Source organism: Notolepis coatsorum (genome assembly GCF_963971535.1).
Source record: "Notolepis coatsorum genome assembly, chromosome: 4".
NCBI classification, from domain to species: Eukaryota; Metazoa; Chordata; class Actinopteri; order Aulopiformes; family Paralepididae; genus Notolepis; species Notolepis coatsorum.
Window position 1 is genome coordinate 91574692 of NC_140168.1, and position 26716 is coordinate 91601407.

At 42.2% G+C, this 26716-nt stretch overlaps 1 protein-coding gene across 1 annotated transcript in view; it reads right to left on the reverse strand.

Annotated features, from left to right (window-relative positions):
• The window catches only part of LOC311226858 (class I histocompatibility antigen, F10 alpha chain-like), a 76599-nt gene extending 51572 nt beyond the window's left edge, over positions 1-25027 (reverse strand). The window contains exons 1-2 of the mRNA XM_084312279.1: positions 24869-25027; positions 16237-16509 (exon numbers count right to left, since the gene is read on the reverse strand). Coding sequence (XP_084168405.1) covers positions 16237-16509; positions 24869-24926 — 331 coding nt within the window. The 5' untranslated portion in view covers positions 24927-25027. The remainder of the gene's footprint in view (positions 1-16236; positions 16510-24868) is intronic.
• Positions 25028-26716: the final 1689 nt, after the last annotated feature.

Consider the following 26716-nt stretch of genomic DNA (forward strand, 5'->3'; position numbering starts at 1 on the left):
AGTCCCGGTTGGAATTAGTAAACACAATGGGCCTCATTCAACAATACTCTCTTATTATTTTTCTTATATTCTTGTTTACCTGTCTGTTTAGTGAACAATAAGAAAAGCCACCCCCACATTCATCAAGCCGTTCTTAAAGTCCAAATCTGTTCTTCTTACCCAGGTTTTTGAATGGTGAATCCCACTCATTCTAAACTGGATGCACGTTCTCGCGCAAGTCATTTGCATACAGAGACACGCCTCGCGGGCTCATTATGATACGAGAGCCGTGGGTCTGCATCGGATCCCCCGGCCGTATTTCAAGCGCTGGAGCGCTTTGCGATGGATCAAAATTAGATAGGAATCAAATGTATTGTCATCATACAGCACCTATAGCTATATACTGGAATATACTGTATTAATATAGTAATATAATAGTAGTTGGCTAGTTGCGCGATTCTGGCCACCTCCCGCAATGCGCGCATACACACGTACTGTATACAGTATGTGCAAAATGAATCGTTCCAGCAAAGTACTGTAGGCTTTGTCAATACTGAACGACTGTGCGTTGTCAAGAGCCAATCGCACAGGTTGCCACTCATCTGGCTCTGCAAATAGATCTAGAGTCTGAATATCTCCGCATATCCTGATGACTGGCAGTGCGCATATTACAGTGCATGCTCCAAGTCAAACTGGATGACACATCTCTCTCAAATCCATTCTGAGAACGGAACGCAGTGCCCGTGACGAGGGGCTTGATTGATTGATTGAAAATTGTATTAACAGATTGCAGAATGGGTACAATACAGTACAGCTCAATACACACAATTGTTAACCCTTTGATCGCCGGGGTTAAATTCATAATTTACCATCCCTCGCCAGCCCTATTTAACATGGAGAAGTTTCCCTTCTTTGCAGGGCTATAACTTTTTAAATTGTATTGCTAAATTGACATTACCATGGCCCATTCAAAGTCCTATATCTATTGTTCAGGGTGTAGCAACGTTATACTTTTTCATTCACATATTCATACTAAAATACGGTCTAAAGTATAAGTATGTTTTTATCGTTTTCTGCAGCTTTCTCCAGAACGTGATTTAAAGCCCTAAATGCATTATATTGATGATTGTATACAGTTTGATAGCAATCGGCGCGAGATAAAAAATTTCAACTGCACGTACTTCTAGAAGTTACTACGTATGATCTGATGTTGACCGGATGGGCGGGGGGTCGTTTATAATTCCGTGGGCAACGTTATATCCAGGGGAGGAAATTAGGCCACTTTACTCGCCAATTGCGAGTATTTTTTACGTTTGGCGAGTAATTCATGAAGAGCACTCGCCAGTCTGGCGAGTATTAGTAATTACAAAACAAAACAAAAAAATCATTCTGCAATCTGCTGATTCGCTCACTGGCACAAACCGAACTCTGACTCCCCCCTTGATTCCTCCCATTTGCGCCACATAATAATCAGACCATAACCAATGAACATCATCGTTGTACAGATGCGCTCTAATCTCCTCCAATGAACACTCATTTTCTAGAAGATGCCGCCCATCTAAGTGGACAGACCACTGCGCGCAGACCTACAAACTCCTGCCACCGGCAGCCGGCTTGACAACGTAGACAAACTTACAAAAACACATCAGTGGATGAAAATAATTGCATGTAGAGTCGTCGCTTTCGGATATCAGTGCGGTCTGACATGGGGGCGAACAACAGCACGCGACGCGTCTCCTTCGAGTCGGATGAGAATGACAAGTCAACCAGCATTAGCCGGCTAGCTACCTAGCATGTAACAAGCTACCATAACGCGCATTCAACATAGTGGACGACTATACTGAGCGGCTTTGCTTAAATGCAGCCGAGTGACATTTTATTATTACCGGGGTTCCCCCCATATCACCACTCGCCCATATGCCCTTCACAACAGTGATGTTGTCATACTTGGCATTCAGAATACACCTGCTGAACCCCTAGCGTTGTCGATTCGGTTCCAATGTATTGTCATCTTACAGCACAAGTACAGTACAACCAGAATACATTTGGCATACAACCAGAGTGCAAATGTAACAAGTCAAGTTCAAGTTGTTTTATTTAGCTATTACATTACAGTGAAATGCTTGGTTCTTTCACTGCCCAACTCAGTCCAACCCAGTATTGATTGATTGATTGATTGATTGAAAACATTATTAACAGATTGCAGAATGGGTACAATACAGTACAGCTCAATACACACAATTGTTAAGGGGATGCAGACCAGAGAAGGACTTTCGTCTTGTTTACATCAGGGTCCCCCATTTCAGTCCTGTTTGCTTAATGCCTTGTCCACTTCCTCCACACTCCAATATGCCCTTCAACCCTGCTCCTGTCAAACCTGCTCTTTCCATTCCCTCCATCATGTCCCCCCTTTCTGATGAATATTTCCTGCACTTAAGAGTCAGACACACATTCCTAGTAGTTGAGCTGTGATGAATGAATGAATGAAAACTTTATTTAACAGATTGCAGAATGGGTACAGTACAGTACGGCTCAATACATGCAATTGTTAAGGGGATGCAGACCAGAGAAAGACTTTCGTCTTGTTTACATCAGGGTCCCCCATTTTCAATTCATTTTCAATTCATCATTCAGTATAACCTAGACCAGCCCAACCCAGCATCTTTCACTGCCCAGTTCAGCCCAACCCAGTCCAGAATAGTTCCCTCTTTCATGTTAATATGTGATTTAATGATGTAATATTTTGAAGAGTAGAGACAGTGTGATTAATTTACTATGATTGAAAATCAATTTAGACGAAGACGTACAAAGAAGTAATTATCACAATTAGCGATTTTTTTTGTCTGGTAAAAAATCTGTTTGGCTGGTAAAAAAAATCAGATACTCGCCAGTTGGCTGGTAAGCCAAAAAGTTAGTTTCCTCCCCTGGTTATATCATTCATCTAGTGTGGGTGATATGATCATTAGAGCAGTTAGTATAGAAGACATTAAAAAATAACGCTGAAACTCACCGTAGCTTCCTCTCGCCGTTGGGAGATGAGCGTGGAACAGAATTTTTTCTATTATGGGATGTCGAAATATCCGATCCATTTCCAGGTTGTATAATAGTATATACGTCCAAATCATGTTGTTTATCGAGTTATTGGCAACGGATCGCTATCCATTGTGTCGAGCTAGAGTCCCGGGACCTATAGCGAGTGATCGGACCAAATTGAAATGAGCACCAGCTTCCACTTCCTGTTTCTTCCTTGGGCGATCAGGCCGATCGGCCACCAGATGGCGCTCTTGAACCGTTAGAGAGTTGACAGGGGCTCACCAGTACATATAATGTCTCCGGGGGAGAAATATGATTTCGATCACAGATTTTTGAAATATTGATATCAAAGACGCTGTCCAGCGTCATCGGCAGAATGAGCATGGCGGGGAATGACGTGTTTCAGCGTCAACTGCGATTAAAGGGTTAAGGGGATGGAGACCAGAGAAAGACTTTCGTCTTGTTTACATCAGGGTCCCCCATTTTCAATTCATCATAACATATATGACATACATGACAGACAGTACTGCTACATCTATACATTTCTGACATACCAGATCCAGTGTTGCGATGCTCATATCAACACTGGTTGCACGCACGCTAATGACGCCACGCGCGTGCGCATAAATGTTCCCTCGCATAAGGACAGACTAAAAACAGTGTCTAATTGCCTCTACGAATGGAATGTAACACCTGACGACCGGCGCTATTGATATGCAAAGTAGCCAGGTGGGTACTGCGAGTTGGCGCATCAGTCGAGTGCAGCGCATTCCTGTGTGCACGCGCGTGCACATCGGTGCGTGTGCGTGCACGCGCTTCTGCTCACAAAACGTTGGTTGCACGGAGTGCAACCTCGTCCCATGAGCAACGCATCACTAACCAGATCTACAAATACAGTACTGTTTGTGATACAAAAAGAGTTTAAAAAAAGAAGAGAGTATATACATTTGATGTAGAAACCAGCGTTTCCGTTAGCCGGTAATTACCGGTATTTGACCGGCAAAATCTGTTGAAGTCCGACATATTTAATCTCTCCGGTCTTAATGTCCGGTGAAAATAATTCCCTCCAAGCACAATTTGATTATTTGAATTGTATTAAAATAGGCTAAAATTAAATAGCCTATGCGATGAACGAAACAATCATTACATTTGTTTCATCGTTGCTTCACCAAGCAGGTATAATAATGTTGTCAGCGAGAGCTTAGTGCTGGGTTTTGCGAGTGCATGTGTAGCTGCAGAGCCGGAGCAGCAGCGGCACAGTGCAGTACTCCAATTCAGCCATTGGCAATTCAGCTGTTGGGTGGGGGGCGCTGTTGAGCGGTCCCCAGATAGAGCCAAAAAACAGCTGAATCTGCTGCTCTGCAGCGCCATACTCTTTGCAAATAAGTCGTTGCGAGGTGGAGAGAGAGAGAGTCGTCACGCAAACCCACGATAATGTTGCCGTCTCTCTCTGCCAAATTTCTCAGTTCTTCGCTTGATATAATTAATACAAATGTCCAATATAACGGAATTCGTTAGCTCATAAAAATGTGATTATAACAGACTTCTGTTTATTAATGTCGGGCGACTGCCCACAGACACCTATTTGATATAAAGTCGGCAGCAGCACGGAGTCTCTGGACTTATTTTATTTGGAATATAATGATTGTATACGCAAAAGTAGCCTAGTTTTAAGTTAAAATATTATAAATCTACATGCCTTGAGGATGTCAATTATTTTTAAGCTCAATAAACTCTGACCGGAATTTCTCTCATTTGACCGGTAGATTTAAATCTACCGGACCCTGAGACCGGCAACAATTTTTTCTAACGGAAACCCTGGTAGAAACTGTACATTGGAGGAGGTGGGGGGGGGGGGGGGGGGGGGGGGGGGGGGGTTGGGTAGGTGGGATGGGGGGGGATGGGTAGGCGGGTGGGGGTAACTGTACTAGGGATGCACGATATTGATTTTTTGACACCGATATCGATACCGATAACTTTATGCTCCTCAAGCCAAGCTCATTTTTTTTTCAACATGAAACAAAACATATCACAATACAATAATAATACGTCAAATGTATATACTCTCTTTTCTGGACTCTTTTCGTATCACAAACAGTACTGTATTTGCAAATCTGGTATGTCATGTATAGATGTAACAGTACTGTCTATCTGTATGTCATGCATGTCATTATGTTATGATGAATTGTAAATGGGGGACCCTGATGTAAACAAGACGAAAGTCTTTCTCTGGGCCCTATTCCCCGTACCTGGTTCAACTAAGTCGATCAAGAGTCCCATTATCCAGATTCAATTAACCCGATGTTTGAATCCGGGATTTTCCTGTTCCTCGAACGCTGATTCAGTCTCGTTCATTTGAACCAGACTTGAGACTCAGGATAATTGCGCGCGGCCGCTTCAGCTGAAAAGACAGCAGGTGTCGATCGCAGAAATCCTGATTTTCTAACGGCATTGATTGATTGATTGATTTAAAACTTTATTAACAGATTGCAGAATGGGTACAATGCAGTACGGCTCAATAGCCTCGCTGACAAGTTAAATGCATAATCTATAGGCTAATTTTAAGTCCCTCATTACCCCAATCAATCAGATTATATTTCTTTAAATGTGCCTGCTGGCAGTAGGCTTATGGATTGAATAATCAAATGAGATCTTGCTAGCGAAAATAATTAGTTCAACTCTTTCAGAATAAGGATACGGCTCTCTTGTCCATTGATGGATGTATGGTGGATGTTTTATTTATCTGGCACCGTGGTGTGATGGTTGGTCCTTATGCCTTTCACGCGGACGACCCGCGTTCGAATCCCCCCTTTTTCTATATTTTGTTTTTCTTTTTGCAATGTAAATGCTTCAATTTGGTGCACTTTGAGAGCTATATAAAGAATGACATCCTCAATGCATGTAGATTTATAATATTTTAACTTAAAACTAGGCTACTTTTGCGTATATTCATTAATATTATATTCCAAAAAAATTATATTGGAAACGCGGGGTTTCGAACTAGGGTCGTCCGCTTGACAGGAGTGAGCACTAGCCGTTGCACCACTGTGCCAGACGGGATATATCCATTGTGTATCCGTCAATGGACAAGAGACCCGTGTTTCGAATATTTTTTTCTTTTGAATGAAGTTTTATCTCTTTATTCTCAAATGCATTAATGTGACGTCAACGGCTCATTCAATTGCTCAAATCCGTCAAACAGCGCATCTCATCAGACATTTTAATCCCAGTTACAATATCACAATAACGTGTGAGTGATGATACAATTCAACAATCCTCAGATTCCTCGTAATTCATAATCCACAAAAACCACAATCCACGCATAGACACTTCAATTGTATGCTTGAATGAAACACAATCCGGGCGCTCCGTTAAGCAAATCTACAGCGGAGAATATATGAAACTAATCAGAGCCAAACGGCCGATTCATTCATTAAAAATATCCCAGCGGGATTCACATTTGCAATTAAAATAACCACATGCAGTGTGTATCGCGACTCCGAGCGCCGTATATGACGTGCATTATTTTATTTAGGACAAAGTAAATCTATAGGCTGAATATGATTTATTATCAGCATTTAGTTCTATTATTATACATTTCAAAAGCCCCCTCTAGGAAAACGAAGCACAAAAACATAATTTAGAATGGTATAATGGGATCTAGACTGTGAGAAATATTTCAGGAAGCAAGCTGGCATTTCTTTGCGAGGGCGTGGCCATGGTTCATCAAGCTAACTGAACTTAACCCTGCTCCGGACCAGGTTCAAACTTTCTGATCTGTTACCATGGTGATTTAGAAAATCCGACTTCGGGGAACGGAAAGGTCCGGCTTAAATCAAGCTATGCTGAAAATTATCGGGCTAACTCAGTTAGCCAGGTACGGGGAACGGGGCCCTGGTCTGCATCCCCTTAACAATTGTATGTATTGAGCTGTACTGTATTGTACCCATTCTGCAATCGGTTAATAAACTTTTCAATCAATCAATCAATCAACAGCTCACCAAGAACCATGACAAGCTTAATTACGTTAGTTAGCATCCAAGCTAGCGTGATAGCGTTAGTAGTTAGAACGGCTAGGCTGCCTGCTTACCTGCAATAGTGTTGTCATCGTCCTGGACGCGTAGATAGACTTGTTAAATCATAATATCTGGTCCTCAGTAAATGTCCCGCCGCCCGCCAGCAGCTGGTTTTGGATTCGCTTATGCTGCGTTGCATTAGCCTTTAGCTGCTCAGCGTCGTCGGATTTTAATACACCATCGTAGCGGTGGTGATGTTTCAGGTGATTTATTATGTTGGATGTGTTATAGCTTGTTGCCCCTTTCCCTCCTCGTGGAACTTCTGCATTTGTTACAAATAGCAAGCAAACTGACGACGCCATCTTTTTTTTTACTATCTTGCCTCAGTCAGTCTGAAACTCTGAATGTCACCTGACTACGTCACAGCCAAGAAAGGGAGCGCTGGATTTGTGAAAAACTCCCTCTTCCTAAACCACACGCTTTCAATCGTACCACAGTACTGGCAAAACGGGAGGAGGCTATAATAAAAACAAGCGCCCTTCAACCCAATCCACCCACAACGGATTTCTTTTAACCAAAAAATGTATTATATATTATATATTATCGGAGCTATCAATAACGTTATCGGGTTTATCGGGATGACGTCATAATTGCTGATATCGGCCCGATAATTATTGTGCATCCCTAAACTGTACATTAGATTATCGACGAAACCTACTTGGTCCAAGAAGAGGGTCTTGTGTATTACTGGGTTTAAGTCAGTTGTTTATTTATTTATGTTTTACTGTTTGCATACGAGGTGGTCCGCAAATGTTCTTGTTAACAATCTAGTGGTCCGCATAAAACAGAAGTTTGGGAACCACTGATATAGACGATCTCTAAATATGCTTTCTATGCTACGTATACTGCATAGCTGTAAGTCATGTCATAAATGTCATGATATATATCTGTATATCTGTATGTCATAAATGTCGTTATGAATTGAAAATGGGGGACCCTGATGTAAACAAGACGAAAGTCTTTCTCTGGTCTGCCTCCCCTTAACAATTGTGTGTATTGAGCTGTACTGTATTGTACCCATTCTGCAATCTGTTAATAAAATCTTCAATCAATCAATGGCATAACTGTTCCAACAGCAATATCTAATCCATTTCAGACAGAACGCACGCAATAAGTTATAATAATAATAATTATTATTATTGAAAAGTTCTGTATTTTTAAAGTCGTATTTGGGGGCAATTAACACTTTGGTTGCCTTGGGTTAAATTCATGATATATCATAGGTTGCCGGCTCTATTTGTCTATGGAGAAAGTCCCCTTCTTTGCAGGGCTATAACTTTTTAAATTCTATTGCTACATTGCCATTATTAGGGCCCATTCAAAGTCCTATATGTATTGTTCATTGTGTAGCAACGTTAAACTTTTTCATTCACATATTCATAGTAAAGTATGGTCTAATGTATAAGTATGTTTTCATCTCTTTCTGCAGCTTTCTCCAGAACGTGATATATAGCCCCAAATGCATTATATTGATGATGAAATACAGTTTGATGGCAATCAGCGCGATATAAAAAATTCCAACTAGACATACTTCTAGAAGTTACTACACGTCATCTGATGTTGACCGGATGGGCGAGGGGGCGCTTATAATTCTGTGGGCAGCGTTATACCTAGGCCTGCCACGATAACACATTTTGCTGGGCGATTAATTGCCCCCGAAAATATCGCGATAAGCGATATTATTGCGACCGGTTAGAGAATTTTTTTTTGAGAAATTTATTTTATTTATAAATTTATTATTTTGAAGCCCACCGCTCCGTCTTTTCCGGTTTTAGACTTTTATTTTGAAGCCCACCGACCGGAGCGGAAGTATTGTTGTTATTATCCTAGCAGCATCTCGTCCGGTTCTGTGTTTTTGAGCTAATGATAAAACAAATGTTGAGATTGTTGGTGAGCAACTAACTTTAGGTTAGTTTTAACGTTAGCTACTAACGTTAGATGCAGCTACTACAGGCAATCAACGATGAGGAGGAAGCGTCAAAGCCGTATAGAATAGAATAGCCCTGTGGTGCGTAGGCACGGGAGCGCAACTCGATTACCTGTTATAATAAATGTATTCATGTTTAACTTGTCCCCGTGTCCAGTCCTTTGACTAGTCCCACCCGTTCATTGTAAACAATGATGCATGTAATTGTATTAACGTTATTCTGTGTTGTAGCTATGCTATACGTTGTATTTCGTCTAATGTTGTTGGCATTGAATGAGCATCAACACTAGATCTTTAATCTTTATTTAGCAGTCCAGTTTCTCCGGGCAGTAGCGAGTAACTACTTGGGTCTAAAAATAGCTAACGTTACACTACAAAGAACGCTATTTGGTTAAAAGGAGCAACACTATTGAGAAATGTAGTTAAGCTATATGTGGCGTTGCTAGTGCCCCACGGAGCTCCCGTGCTGTGCTCTGTAGTAAGGCCAGCGGCCCCCCACACGGAGTGACTGACGAGGGATACTGGACTGGTTCCGCCTCATTAAAACAAACACGCAAATAGCAATTAATCGCGCCCGTCAAAATCATTGCATTCATTTTAATTATCGCGGCAATTAATCGATTTATTGCTTATCGCGGCAGGCCTAGTTATACCAATCATCTAATGTGGGTCAAATGTTGATAATAGCAGTTAGTATCGAAGACGGTAACGTTACACGCTGAAACTCACCCCAGTCTCCGCGCGCCGTTGGGCGATCATCGTAGAGTAGAAATCTTATCATTATGGGATATATTTTTACCCGGTCCATCTCCAGCTTGTATAATGGTATATACGTCCAAATCATGTTGTTTATCGAGTTATTGCCAATCGATCACTGTGTAGCGTGACGAGCCAGAGTCCCATGACCTATAGCGAGCGCCCGGAAGTACTACGGACGTCTAGCACAACCTCTATGGCACATCCTGTTTGGCGATTGCGCCGATCGGCCACCAGATGGCGCTCCTGAACCGCCAGAGAGCTCAGTGGGTCCTGCTGGTGGATCTCAGGCCAGCGGAGGGGACATATGAATCAGATCGCAGATTTTTGAAATATTGATATAAGGACGCTGTACAGCGTCCTCCGGCAACTTGAGCATGGCCCGCAATGACGTCAAAAGACGTTTCATGGCAGTCAAAGTGTTAACCAATGGTAGGCTTTTTTTTTGTAAGAATTTCTTATTTCGGTAAGAGTGCTCTCGACCACTCTTATAATTTGTTCTTGCCTGAGAAAAAAGCAACAATAAGAAAACTTTGCTGAATCCCAGGTAAGAACAAAGTAAGAGGAAATGCTAGTTAAGAACGAAATCTGTTCTTATATCGCTTCATGCATGAGGCCCAATGTTAGCCTTCTTGGATGTTGAATAAACGTCATTGTCTTTCGACACCCCGCCTCAGACTCCCATTTTATCCTCTGCTAGCTACGGTAACATTTCATTGATGTCTGATAATGATTTCACTGGCTGTATTGGAGCTTGCAGGCTACCAACGTGCATTGTACTTGTAGCGTCACAAACCACGCTAACGTTATCGCAAGATGTAGGCCTATGTAATGTTACTGCCAAATAGATACCAGTTTCCTCTTTGTGCGTTTAGTAGAAAGCTATCTGGCTGCATGACCGGTTAGCCTTCGGGAGGGGTGTTAGTTAGCAGCCAGATAGCTTTCTACTGAACGGACAGAGAGGGAACTGGTAGAATTGTTGCAGGGATGCTAACTGTTAATGCCAAATGTTTTTAAAGTTGTAATGAAGATTGATTTATATTGCGCTTGCCATTTCCACACACTTTCTACGAACTGACTAGCACCTGCTGCAGAAGCCGGCGCTTCACCTCTCCGTGCCTAATGAAGACAACTTTCTTTTTTGCATCCCCTGAACCGAACAATACCCACACCAGCGTTTCCGTTAGCCGGTAATTACCGGTATTTGTCCGGCAAAATCTGGTGAAGTCCGACATATCTAATCTCTCCGGTCATAATGTCCGGTGAAAATAATTCCCTCTAAACACAATTAGATTATTTGAATTGTATTAAAATAGGCTAAAATTAAATAGCCTATGCGATGAACGAAACAATCATTACATTTGTCGTTGCTTCACCAAGCAGCCGGTCAATGACATCCTGTGTCAGCGAGCTGGCAGCTGATATATTTACGTGAAGCATGGCTTGGCAGGGTGCAGTACTCCAATTCAGCCATTGGCAATTCAGCTGTTGGGTGGGGGCGCTGCTGACACCGCTGCTCTGCTCTGTCTGCTCCTGCTCCATGCTTCACGTAAATATATCAGCTGCCAGCTCGCTGACACAGGATGTCATTGACCGGCTGCTTGGTGAAGCAACGACAAATGTAATGATTGTTTCGTTCATCGCATAGGCTATTTAATTTTAGCCTATTTTAATACAATTCAAATAATCAAATTGTGCTTAGAGGGAATTATTTTCACCGGACATTATGAGCAGCAGCACCAAGTCGTTGGGAGGTGGAGATATACATCACGGCGCAAACCCACGATAATGTTGCCGTCTCTCTGCCAAATTTCTCAGTTCTTCGCTTGATATAATTAATACAAATGTCCAATATAACGGAATTCGTTAGCTCATAAAAATGTGATTATAACAGACTGCTGTTTATTAAGGTCGGGCAGACTGCCCACCGACACCTCAAGTCGGCAGCAGCACGCAGTCTCGAGGGACTTATTTTATTTGGAATATATTAATGACTGTATATACGCAAAAGTAGTCTAGTTTTAAGTTAAAATATTATAAATGCCTTGATGATGTCATTCTTTATATAGGCCTATCAATTGTTTTTAAGCTCAATAAACTCTGACCGGAATTTATCCCATTTGTCCGGTAGATTGAAATCTACCGGACACTCAGACCTGCAAAAAGAAATTCTAACGGAAACCCTGACCCACACGTCCCGAACCGTGGAGGTCGTGCCGGACAGTGTACGGTTCGAATGCATACCGTTCCACCCCTATTGATTACCAATAACGGCATTCGTTATTACAACAACATACGCTGATCAGGGGGATGGCTATGAGAACAAGGCCCGATCAGGCTGAAATTGACGTCAAATCGCTCTTACCTGTGGCCGGTTGGATTCCAAAAAGAATTTCCCAGTTATTTGATCGCCATCTGGTAGATCGATATGTCCATTGGCTGATGCTATATTCCTTTACTGCATACTGAATTCGGCATCGCAAAAAGTATTCCAGGCGATCGGGTGAAGCCCTCGCTTCAGGCTAACAGAAAAGTCCGCCCGGAGCAAAACAAATTTGACACCAAGTCTGCAACAAGGATTACTGCATTCTCGAGACAGCGCCACTACCAGGATCTGGCCGGTACTGCACTTTCCGAGTCTCAATATGCTTTTTCCAGCCAAAATACAGCTCTGTGACAATGAATAGGATATTAAAATCTAATAAAAGAAAAAACGAGTTAAACACGTATATACGTGATTGGCCGTCAAGCGCTGGCTCCCAATCACGTATATATACGTGAATGGCTGGGAATGTGTTAAGCATTGGGTATAATGTTATTGCAATAAGCTCAATAAACACAGATAATACCCGACTGTCATAATGTTATTGCAATAGACTCAATAAACACTAGGGGTGTAACGGTACGTGTATTAGTCCCACGAATTTACGGTACGGCCGTCACGGTGCGGTACGTGCAGCCATACGAAGGATACGCCTCAGAGCCTTCCCTCGCGCGGCACAGAGGAGCCTTCCCTCACGCGGCACAGAGGAGCCTTCCCTCGCGCGGCTCAGAGGAGCCTTCCCTCTTTACAGCGCAAACACACCGCAGTCGCACATGCAGGCACTCGCGAGGTCCGTGCGAGAACAGCGCGCGTGGCCGGGCACACCGAGGCACATTTACATTGGAACAGCTGCAGGGTCATTACAATTTTACAGTTTTCTTTGGTTTTCAAACACACCAACATTCTCCCCCGCCGGACTTGAGTAGGGTAAATCTGCAGTGCCGCAGCCCCATACATTGCCGGACTCACAGGCACAGCTGATCAAATAAAAAAAAATAAACATACTTTTCCTATAGAAAATTATTCTATTTAATAATAATTATAATAATTATCATAAATATAATATAAAAAAAATATAAAAAAATATTATATTAATAATAATTATTATAAATATTTTTTTTCTGTTTTCTGGCTTCTGTGTACGTTACACCCCTAATAAACACAGATAATATTTGACTGGTATAATGTTATTACAACAAGCTCAATAAACAGTACCATAAACAGTGTCTTAAATACTTCGAAGCTTGGTTCGATGGGCATGGGATTCGAATATGAAAATAAAATTCGATTATGTTAAAAATATATATATATATATATGATTATTATTTTTTTTTTTTGCAAAATCAACTCTGCCTCTCTTTGTTAATTACAACAAGCAATGCTGTTTGTTATTTAAGATGAGGTCTGACTCGGCACTGACAGATTTGTGTTCATTGTGCTGCTTTTATAAAGCCTCAAATGACGGTTTACAATATTTCATGAAAGCAAAGTGTTTAGTTTGTCTAAGATTTAAAAAGGTTTAAACTAAAAAATATATATATATTAATATTAATTTTTTTTATTTTATTTCGAAGCTTCGAATTAAAATCGAATCTCGGCCCCGAAGCTTCGAATTCCAAAAAAAATCGAAGGTCAGCCATAGTAAACAGATCATATTTGACTGGTATAATGTTATTACAATAAGCTCAATAAACACAGATAATATTTGACCAGAATATATCTCATTTGTCCGGCACATTGAAATCTTCCCAGACCCGTGGACCGGCACCAATTTCTTCCTGGCGGAAACCCTGTACCATAGCATTCAATAACTTCATACAGTTAAAGGAACATGCCAACATTTTAGGAACGCTTAATTTTTTTATTTAGCTTACCGTCTTCTCCAGAGAGAGACAAGAAGATATATACCAGTTTCCTGTGCGTTCAGTAGAAAGATTTTCTCTTCGTCATACAGTAGTTAAATTGCTCCCTCTATCTGTTCATTGAAACATGACTTGAAAATAGACTAGACTAGATGGACAACGCATCGTTTGAGTAGATAGATAGTAGTACATTTCACGTGTTCGAGTAAATCCTTAACGATCAATCAATCGATCTTCAATTAATTGTTAACATCCCTAGTATCCATCTTCTTGTCTCTCTCTGGAGAAGACGATAAGCTAATTTTCCCAAAATGTTGGCATGTTCCTTTAACACTTTCTCCGCCGGAAACGGCTTACGACGTGTTTCAAGTTCATGCGAATTCTGCCAGATCACGGCGTACAACGTTATTCTGATCATATTTCATATTTTCGCCATGGTATTCATATTTCACTCACGGATCATTGTCTGATGCTGTCTGAGCCGGAACAACTCTGCAACGCTTCAATACTGCCACCTGGTGGCTGATCGGCAAGTTGCCAAACCGGATATGCTCGTTGGAGCTCGGTCCGTCCCCTAAATCCGTCCGGCCACTCGTTTATCGTCGCGGGACTCAAGACACACACCGTGGATATGGATCGTTGCCATAACTCAATAATCCACATGATTTGGGCTGTTATTATTATTATACAAACCGGAAATGGATCGCCTCGATCCCCATCACATAACTGGGATCTGTTTGCTCCAGTATCATTCCCCATCGCTAAGAGGAAGCTGCCGTGAGTTTCAACTTTTTGATTATTATTATCCATACAAACTGCTCTGATCTATATATCACCCATACTACATGAAGCATTTAACGACGATCACAGAATTATAAACGACCCCCCCCACCCCCCGTTCACCCGCGCATGATCGATCGGTATCAAACGGCATTTGATAATCTAATATATGCATTTATGCCTATATCTCACGTTCTAGGAATTACTGCAGAAAACGATAAAAACATATTTATACTCTAGAGACGGTATTTTCGTATGAATGTGTGAATGAAAAAGTTAAACGTTCCGACATCCTGAACGATAGATAATCGATTTTGAATGGGCCATAGTAATGTCAATTTAGCAATGTAAAAATTTAGCAATTTAAAAATGTATAGCCCTCCAAACAGGGCATGAAATTAACTTTTTGACTCACCGGCCAGTGGCGGGTAGATGGGACAATTCTACCCGCCAAGCATATTTCTTACCGGCCAAAAGAAATACGCATTTTTGTGTCACATATATAATTCTTTTTCAGTACATTTCAAGTAGATAAGCTATTACGTTGAAGAATAGACACTTAAAGAGGCCAGAGTTAAATTTGTACTCTCTCTCTCTCTGAAGTGACTTCTCACTATCTGCAAACAGCTCCACTGTCTGTGTGTATACTTAGTAGCCTCCAGATGCAGCCAGGATTCTCCGGCGCTGCAGCTGGACCCTATTGGTCAAATCACATTCAGCATGCCTTGCCCTCAGCTAGAATACGCATCGAATCTATGTTATACTATATAACTATATATAACGTTAAGACAACGCCTCAGTGAACTATTTAGTTTACTGGGACATATAGAGCTAACGTGAGCTAACGTTGCCTACCGAGCGAACAGACTTCAACGGAGGTATTATGCACTCGACTATAATTGCTGGAGCATTTGTTGATATCAGCAGCTATCAGTAGCTAGCCAGCTAGATACCGTTAGACAATGCCTCATGTATTAAAACTAAAAGTGAATAGTTGACTGGGTCATTGTTTAAACAGTAACGTTAGCTCACAGAGATCCGCAATAGACTAGAGCAGACTGCCTCTGTGTTGATACGAGCAGAAGCGAGCAGAGCAGAGCAGAAACAAGTCATATCCGCCCCAAGAAATGACTCGTTGCCACGTTTTCTTTTTCAAAATAAGAGTATCATATGAACCGAACGTTGCTAACTGCCGGAGCCATCGATATTATGACTGGAGCTGCGCTTGGGGCGGAAATAAGACCCGCACAGGATTTTCAAAATAAGAGTATGGATATGAACTACACGCCAGGTGGCGGGCAGACCTCTCATTGTTAGTCGCCAAACCTAAAATATGCCCGCCATTGGCGGGTGGCGGGCTCTAATTTCGTGCCCTGCCTGCAAAGAAGGTGAACATCTCCATAGACTTACAGTACTGGCAGAGAATTGTATAAGATGATCAAAGTGGTGGCAGGGAATGTGTTAATGACTCAAGACATATATGAAAGAAAGATGTCTTACTGGTGTCATTGGTCTGTCTCATGCGCTCCGTGATGATGTCCATGTTGACTTTGAACCACTGCTCCTTGCTCTGCCGTGACGTGGTGCCTTTCGTCCAGTAATCTGGGGGCAGGTTCTCCATCCAGCGCTGCTTGGGGATCTTCTTTTTGATCTCACTGTCATAGTAGTCGATCACAATGCCGTCCAGGAGGCCCATGGCGGTAAACTCATGGATGCCCAGAGCGTTGACAGGCTTCGACAACGCTGTGTATGTGTACGAGAGGGAGTGGACCTCTGAGAGTCACAAAAAAACAGAGGTAAACATGGTTAAAGGTGCTAGATTTCAGAGTTTGAACATATCAGCAAACAACTATTTGCTATGTATGTAAACATATAGTTGGAATAATGGTGTCCTCTTTGTTTTGGTGGCTGTGTGAGTTGCGAGTCCCACCCTGTGAAACCATTGGCCCTCCCCACTTGGGACGAGGACCTAGTCAACACTACTACTACACTACTATTATGTTGCAAGTAGACATTTATATATTTCTTTATTTTATATGTTTATTCACATTTCTTAATGTACAAACGTTATAAAACATTGTTTTTTCTAGTTTCAGGGCCTGTAGGACCCCCTTAATCCAATTGTTGTGTGTAGGTGAGGAGACATGCATCCACTTCAGCAATATTACATGTCTAGCTAATAGGGAGGAGAAGGCTACACTACAGTTTGAATCTCCCTGGGTGTTCTCATTTCAGGCAGAAGCCCAAAGACAGTTGTAAGAGGATCCGGGTCAAAGCTTCTATCGAATATTCCTTTGAATGTATAAAAAATAAAAATGTATGAATTCTTTTCAATAAATAAATAAATATATATATAGTGTATTTAATTTTGTACACATATCTCACTTATGTCGTCTGTGTGATCCTACAGATTGGGAGCTGCTGTGGACACAAGGTACATTTGTAATATATCTTTGCAAAATGTTGATATTACCATTACCAATGGTCTTGTCTTTTTCCTTTTGTCATGACTTTTTGCATTTAGTCAGGTAAATCATTAGTAGGGGTGTAAGAAAATATCTATACACTTGAGTATCGCAATATTACAGGTATGTGCAATACTGTATCGATTCTCAAAAAACACTGTACGGACGTTTAATAGTTTTCAATTTTGGGCTGTGATGTGATTTATAGGCACGCAATTCAACTCTTAAACCTTTGGACTCGGTCTATCATTCTGCCCTCATATGTATTACTGGATATGATACCCACCACTGTGTCCTTTATGAATCAGTTGGACAGCCTTCTCTGGTTGAAAGGCGTAACTATCATTTGGTATGTGTTTATTTTAAAGCCCCTATTGCTAAGCTTCCGCCTTACATCACAACACTGTTGGAATGGAATCTTGGAACCTACTCTGCAGCATGTTCAAATGACTGGTTGGTTCTGTTTCCTTTGATGCTTCCAACACCCAGAATGTCCTCCAACTGACTCTGAAGCTGAAGGTTGCTGCATTTAAAAGTATGATCTGTGAGCACTGTGTGTCTGTCTTAGCTGATTTTTATTGTTTATTCTTATTTGTTGTGACAACTGTATATGAATTTGCTGATAAACTGTGTCTTGTTTTTTTAAGCTTGTCGTCACTGTAAATGAGGGTAAGCTCAGTGTCTCAAAAGTTGAAATAAAGGTTTGAAATTAAATTAAATCTTCAGCCATTTGACTCTTCCACTCCAACATGAGACAGGAAGTAAGCACACAGGCAGAGCCAGGTAGAGTCATAGCAAAGTCTGCTAGCATTAGCAAACCTAGCTGACAAGCAGGGCTCCAGACTAACTTTTTACATTGGTTGCACCAGTGCGCCTAACCTTTTCATTTAGTTTAGGTGCACCAGCACATAATTTAGGTGCACCCAAAAATGTTGGACCAGAAAAACACTTTTGTCTCACGGGCCAAGCTAGCCCCTTTCGTAACTGTGATGCACGCCTTGCTTTGAATACACAGTCACTTGCAATGCTCTTCATTACTAAGCATGGGAATGCTCACCATGAAGCACTGGTTATTGACGAACGGTTCGTTATAAATGTATCAGAGAAATTTCAAAGGTTGCACGAGGGTTTCACACAAAAAAGCCGAAGAAAAAGAGTAAGCCATTTTGACGCAACGCTACCTCAGTCATTTTTACTCGTTTATAAAAATTATTTAAAATGTTTATTAGCAACGCAGAGCTTTCAAACCAGTGCCACCCTGCTTTTTTGTGTGAAACCCTTGTGCAACTGCGAGTACCTTTGAAATAATTTCTCTGTGATACATTTAATTCAATGACAGCTAAACAACTAGGACCACTACTGTTCCTAATTTATGCAAATGACATGTCGTCAGCTTGTGACTGCAACTTGCTCCTGTTTGCGGACGACTCAGCCCTGCTGGTCTCTGACAAGAACAAGTTACAGGTTGAAAAAACCCTCAGCTCGGAACTAGGCAAAATCTGCATATGGCTCGCCGATAACAAACTATCATTACACATGGGCAAAACAGAGTCCATTCTCTTCGGTTCAAATAACAAACTCAGCAAGACCGATGGCTTCTCAGTTACAGTGGGTGACAATATTGTCACAAGGAAAGATGAAATTAAATTACCTACCTGGGTTCCATCCTAGAGGCTAATCTTTCCTGTGACAAAATGGCATCCAATGTAATAAAAAAAGTCAACCAACGAACTCGATTCTTGTACCGGATCTCCTCTCTGGTAAACAAGAATACCCTGAAGACTCTGGCAGGAGCACTCATTCAAGGGTACTACAACTATGCTTGCACCTCATGGTACCAAAGCACCTCAAAAGGCACTAAAAACCAAATTACAAACATCTCAAAACAAACTAGTCAGACTACTGCTTGACCTTACTCCTAGAACCGCCAAGGCCGGCATGCCAGCTAGTCTACCCGGGCCGAGGCCAGGACAAAAGGCACCCCCCCTCCCCCACAATGGAGTACAATCAGACATATCTGTAATCAACCAGCCCCCCCCCCCCACATCGCGGGCTTTCACACAAAGGAATACAGACACCAGCAAAGGACAAAGCATCACCCCCTCCCCCCCTCCCCACCCACGGCACAAACAGCAACAACGCCCCCCCTCCCCCCACCACAGGACAGGACACAATTGAACAGAGTTACCTCAACTGTGACGACGTCAATCTTATTACAAGCAAAAATGGACTTCACATATTTCATCTAAATACAAATAGCCTGAGACCGAAACTGGCTGAAATCAAACAGTTGTTTTTAAACGGTAAGGCTAACATATTGTGTTTCACAGAAACAAAATTAGACTCATCTGTACAGGATCCAGAGATTGAAATTGAAAACTACTCAATAGTCAGGAGGGATAGGAACCAGTATGGAGGTGGCGTCTGTGTGTATATACACAAGGATACCAAATACATCAACCGTACTGACCTTAACCATGATGAAATTGAAACTGTTTGGATTGAAATCTTATTAGACAGGGCGAAACCAGTACTAGTAGGCACAATCTATAGACCACCAGAACAGAGTGGCTTTTATGACACACTCGATGGGTGTTTAGCTGGGGTGGAGGGGGTAGAAAAAATTCTTATTGGGGACTGGAACACGGATATGCTGCGTAAATCAGCACCCGTCTTCAAGGCCTTCAGTAGATTTTCTGACCTGCACGGTTTCAGCCAGCTAATCACACAACCCACAAGGGTATGCGATTCGACACAAACCACCATTGACCTCATTTTGACCTCTGACAAGTCCATGATCTCCAGTAAAGGGGTGATAGCATGCGGGTTAAGTGATCATTATATGATTTTCTGTACCCGCAAAAAGCTAAAACAGAAGGCCGGCTGTCACAAAACAGTCACATCTAGAGACCTCAAAACTTACTCTAGAGAGGCCTTTAACCTAGAACTGGGGAGCTTGGACTGGTCAGATGAGCTCAGTGGTACACAGGTTGAAGAAACATGGCTTGGATTCAAAACCAAATTCACAGCAATACTCAACAACATGGCACCGATAAGAACCACCAGGGTTAAAAATCGCGCTGAGGCATGGATGCACACTGAAATACTGGCCGCTATGAAAACCAGAGACAAAAAATGCTCTGAACTTCATAAAAGTCAGACAAAGCTTTCCAAAAGCTCAAACAGTGAACTCCAAGCCCACGTGGTTGAACTAAAAATCCAAAGAAACAGACTAAGAAATGACGTAAACACCATGATCAGAACCGCAAAAAGAAATTTCATCAACGACAAAACTGAGGAAAACAAAAACAAACCCCGCGAACTTTGGAAATTACTCAATAATCAACTAGGCTGCAGTAAAAAACTTAAAACCAGATTCTCAAACATAAACATAAAGACGGACAACACGCTCATCACAGACAAGCTGGATGTAGCCAATTACTTAAACATCTTCTTCACAAACATAGCCACAACACTGGTAAACAAACTACCCTCCCACTCAGGGCATTATGGGGTAGAACACATAGTAGCATACTACAAAAACCTAGGGGTCCACAAAGACGACTTCAAACTTGAAATGGTAACAACCGATGAGGTACTCAAAAAATTGAGCGCCCTCCAACCTAACAAGGCCACTGGCCATGACAACATCCCCTCCAAATTCCTCAGAGACGCAGCAGCCGCCATCACCCCAGTCATCACACACATAATAAACCTCTCTATAAGACAGGGGCACGTCCCCAAGGACTTCAAAATTGTGAGAGTGACCCCTCTACACAAAAAGGGCAGCAAATTAGACCCAGGCAACTACCGCCCTGTTTCTATTCTTACCTCCATCTCGAAAGTCATGGAGAAAATAGTCTACGAACAGGTCGAAAAGTACCTGGCGGAAAAAAACCTAATCTACGAATTCCAATCTGGCTTCAGAACGTCCCACTCCACTGACACATGCCTCCTCTATTTGAACGACCACATCAAACAAGAGGTGGACGCTGGCAAATACTGCGGCATGGTCATGCTGGACCTACAAAAGGCCTTCGACACTGTCAATCACTCCATTCTAATGGACAAGCTAAAAGCAATTGGTTTTGATAGCCTATCAGTGAGCTGGATGCAATCCTACCTGGAGGGGAGAGAACAGATGGTAGAGGTAAACGGTACTCTATCCCCCCCCCTCACAGTGAGCTGTGGTGTTCCACAAGGAAGCATACTAGGACCGCTACTCTTCCTAATTTATGCAAATGACATGTCGTCAGCCTGTGACTGCAACTTGTTCCTGTTTGCGGACGACTCAGCCCTGCTGGTCTCTGACAAGAACAAATTGCAGGTTGAAAAAACCCTCAGCACGGAACTAGGCAAAATCTGCATATGGCTCGCTGATAACAAACTATCATTACACATGGGCAAAACAGAGTCCATTCTCTTCGGTTCAAATAACAAACTCAGCAAGACCGACGGCTTCTCAGTTACAGTGGGTGACAATATTGTCACAAGGAAAGACGAAATTACCTACCTGGGTTCCATCCTAGAGGCAAATCTTTCCTGTGACAAAATGGCATCCAATGTAATAAAAAAAGTCAACCAACGAACTAGATTCTTGTACCGGATCTCCTCTCTGGTAAACAAGAATACCCTGAAGACTCTGGCAGGAGCACTCATTCAAGGGTACTATGACTATGCGTGCACCTCATGGTACCAAAGCACCTCAAAGGCGCTTAAAACAAAATTACAAACATCACAAAACAAACTGGTCAGACTACTACTTGACCTGAACCCCAGAACCCACCTCACCCCTGCCCACTTTGCCAACCTAGGATGGCTTAGAGTAGACGACAGAGTACAGCAACTTGCAATGGGCCTGGTCTACAAGATACACTATACGACCGGGGTGCCCATGTACATGTCAAAATACTTCCCAAAGGTCAGTGAATACCACAACCACTACACCAGAGGAAGCTCAACAAATCATGTTAAACCCAGATTCGGCTCAAACAAGGGACTAAACACGTTTCGCAATTATGCCACAACAATGTGGAACGCCCTACCCAAAGCTGTAAAGGAATGTGAATCCCTGCCCACATTCAAAACCGCCCTTAAAGAGCACCTACGGGAGGCTGCAATTCGAAACTGGCCACTAGGGGTGGACGGTATAAACGGTATACGGTATAAACGGTATGAATTTGCTCTACGGTATGGATTTTGACTATACCGTCTAAACCGGTAGTGCAGCTCTAAAATACCAATGACGTCATGTAACCACAGCGCGACTATTTCACTCGCATTTGCCCCTAAAAATAGATAGAATTAGTCATAGATAATAGATATGTGCGAACTGGAAAAAGTTATTTAGGAGGCTTCGCGCAGTGGGCGTGCCAGCCCCTACCGCACGCATGTAAACACGGATCTAGTAGTCTAGTGGGACGGGACACGGGAGCTCAGCTGTCGGCGGCGTCTCCCTGAGCTAACGTTAGCTTAGCTACCGTTACAAAATGACCCAGTCAACTATTCACTTTTAGTTTAATACATGATGAGGCATTGTCTAACCGAACGGTATCTAGTCGGCCAGCTACCGATAGCTCCTGACATCAACAAACGCTCCACAAAGTCTAGTAGAGAGAGACGTGTGTGTGCTACCTGTTAGCCGTTAGCTCACGTTAACGCGAGTTAGTTCACCGTTCAAAACGAAATGTCCCATTGAACTAAATAATTCACTGAGGCGTTGTATTAACGTTATATATCCGGCTTAGCCGGATAGCTCCTGATATCAATGTCTTATAACACTGATTCGATGCGTATTCGAGCTGAGGGCTTGCTAACGTTATTCCAATATAATAGGGTCCAGGTGCAGCGCCGGAGAATCCTGGCCGTAGCTCTGCTCGAGGCTACGGAGTATAGGTCCAGGTGCAGCTCCGGGGAAACCTGGCCGTAGCTGGAGGCTACTAGAGTACACACAGACAGTGGAGCTTGTTGCGTGGTGGCGATGTCTCGCAGATAATACAAGTACAAGTCTAATTATATAATATATATATTTTATAAAAAAAAAAAAAATTATATAAAATAAAAAATTTTTTTTTATCAAAAACGATGATACCGTGATATATACCGTTACCGTCTATGCTTCAAATTATACCGTGATATAAATTTTAGACCATACCGTCCACCCCTACTGGCCACCGTAAATGCCCAAAACCCCCACCACCTCCTAATAGACAGTCTCCTCCCCACCGCATGTATATATTCCCTCCCCGCCGTATGTATATTTCCCTCCCACCCACCCACCCCCTCCTAATGTACAGTCCCCTCCCCATCATATGTATATACTCTGTCAGGATCTAGGGGTAACAGTACTGTATATTTGAATACCGCCTATGTCACAAATGTATCAGTACTAAATACCTATATGTCCCTATGCCATAAATGTCATGTATGTTGTGTATGTCATAAATGTCTATATGAATTGAAAATGGGGGACCCTGATGGAAACAAGACAAACGTCTTTCTCAGGTCTGCATCCCCTTAACAATTGTATGTATTGAGCCGTACTGTATTGTACCCATTCTGCAATCTGTTAAATAAAGTTTTCATTCATTCATTCATTCAACCCACCTCACCCCTGCCGACTTTGACAACCTAGGATGGCTTAGAGTAGACGACAGAGTACATCAACTTGCAATGGGCCTGGTCTACAAGATACACTACACGACCAAGGTACCCATGTACATGTCAAAATACTTCCCAAAGGTCAGTGAATACCACGATCACAACACCAGAGGGAGCTCCACAAATCATGTTAAACCCAGATTCGGCTCAAACAAGGGACTAAACACGTTTCGCAATTATGCCACATCAATGTGGAACGCCCTACCCAAAGCTGTAAAGGAATGTGAATCACTACCCACTTTCAAAAACACTCTCAAAGAACACCTACGGGAGACTGCAATTCAAAACTGGCCCCTACAAATGTCCTAACCCAGTTGTACAGTAAATGACCAAGTATGGCTTTGTCAGTATTCCAATGTACAGTGTACAGTGTCCCCCACCCACCCCCTACCCCCCACTTTCAATGTACAGTCCCCCACCCACCCACCCAACCGCAACTACCCAACCTCCTCCAATGTACAGTTTCTATACACTCTTTTCTCGACACTTTTTGTATCACAAACAGTACTGTATTTGCAAATCTGGTATGTCATAAATGTATAGATGTAGCAGTACTGTCTATCTGTATGTCCTGTGTGTGTCATATATGTATGATGAATTGAAAATGGGGGACCCTGATGTAAACAAGACGAAAGTCTTTCTCTGGTCTGCATCCCCTTAACAATTGTATGTATTGAGCTGTGCTGTGTCTGTACTGTACCCATTCTGCAATCTGTTAATAAACTTTTCAATCAATCAATTTCAAACAACACCCCTCGCAGACTAGTACCCACACATGAACAGTTGGTCCTCCCAATCAGGGTCGCTAACAATAATAACAATAAAGAAGACGATAAGCGCACTTTCCACAATGTTGACGTTTTCCATTCAAGAAAATGAGAAATGAAAATATAAAACAATTTAAATGAACGAACGTTAATTAATTGTTGAACGTTGAGCCTCGACACACTTTACTTTCACTTTCACACGTAGGCTTACATAAAAGCTTTAAAAAAAATCGAACTCACCGCTGTTTACCACTGTCAAAACCGTCCCAAATAGGACAGTCGCTAGGATGTAATCCATTTTCTCACGTTAAACTACATTCGCTTTTTTAAAACCTGTGTTTTTTCTCCGAAGGTCGCCCGAAGTTCAGCTCACAGTCCGACTTGTCTTGTCTCGCTGCCTAGTGCAATAGTATCCAGCTGCAGAGCCGCAGAGCGGCGCTCTCAGGGAGTAGGGTATATCTGCAGAGCCACAGAGCCCAACGTCTGGGCGGGGCTTCGTGGCGTGGACGTGGCTTGAGGCGGGGCTTCGTGGCGTGGACGTGGCTTGTGGCATGGACCTGGCTTTGCACTACTGCATGAGGGGGGGGGGGGGGGGGGGGGGGGGGGGGGGCGCCAAACAGCCTGCAAAGAATGAATGAATGAATGAAAACTTTATTTAACAGATTGCAGAATGGGTACAATACAGTACGGCTCAATACATACAATTGTTAAGGGGATGCAGACCTGAGAAAGACGTTTGTCTTGTTTCCATCAGGGTCCCCCATTTTCAATTCATATAGACATTTATGACATACATAACATACATGACATTTATGGCATAGGGACATATAGGTATTTAGTACTGATACATTTGTGACATAGGCGGTATTCAAATATACAGTACTGTTACCCCTAGATCCTGACAGAGTATATACATATGATGGGGAGGGGACTGTACATTAGGAGGGGGTGGGTGGGTGGGAGGGGAATATACATACGGCGGGGAGGGAATATATACATGCGGTGGGGAGGAGACTGTCTATTAGGAGGTGGTGGGGGTTTTGGGCATTTACGGTGGCCAGTTTCGAATTGCAGCCTCCCGTAGGTGCTCTTTAAGGGCGGTTTTGAATGTGGGCAGGGATTCACATTCCTTTACAGCTTTGGGTAGGGCGTTCCACATTGTTGTGGCATAATTGCGAAACGTGTTTAGTCCCTTGTTTGAGCCGAATCTGGGTTTAACATGATTTGTTGAGCTTCCTCTGGTGTAGTGGTTGTGGTATTCACTGACCTTTGGGAAGTATTTTGACATGTACATGGGCACCCCGGTCGTATAGTGTATCTTGTAGACCAGGCCCATTGCAAGTTGCAAGTTGCAAAGTCTACCTGGCATTCTATCGCCATGCTCTAAGACAGGGGTGGGCAACTTTGTATATGGTGAGGGCCACAAAATGTCCACAATCAATCTGGGGGGCCGCATTGTTTATCGGCAGTCCCGCCAGTAGTACCCCATCACTCAAATAGCCCTAATAGTCACAAGGTATATAAACAATTATAATTTGTTGTAACTTTGTTTTTATTCCATTTCAAATGCATTTAGTAATGCAATTTCAACTTTATGAATTTATAAACAGCTGAATTTAAAAGTATTGCTGTGTAACCCCAAATATATACAAAAATTATCAATTATAATTAAGGCTTCTAATAAAATAAATGTATGAACTTAAAGCCCACTGCTCAACAAACACAAAGCAGCATTCCTGCTGCATTTCACTACAACAGTAAATCAAAAGTGCAATAATAAATGATTTTGTTAAATGTATAAACTTTTATCCTGCTACTAAACAAAACATTATAACACTGAAATGCATGTTATGGATATGAAGCACTCAGGAATGTTTTGTTTAGTAGCATGATAAAAGTGTATACATTTAACAAAATCATTTATTATTGCACTTTTGATTTATTGTTGTAGTGAAATGCAGCAGGAATGCTGCTTTGTGTTTGTGTTATTAGTGTTATCTGAACACTACAAAAGTAAACAAGTAAAGTGCAAGTAAAGTAAAGTGCAATACTACATGCCTCCCATTGACCCTTTATCAAACTGGCATG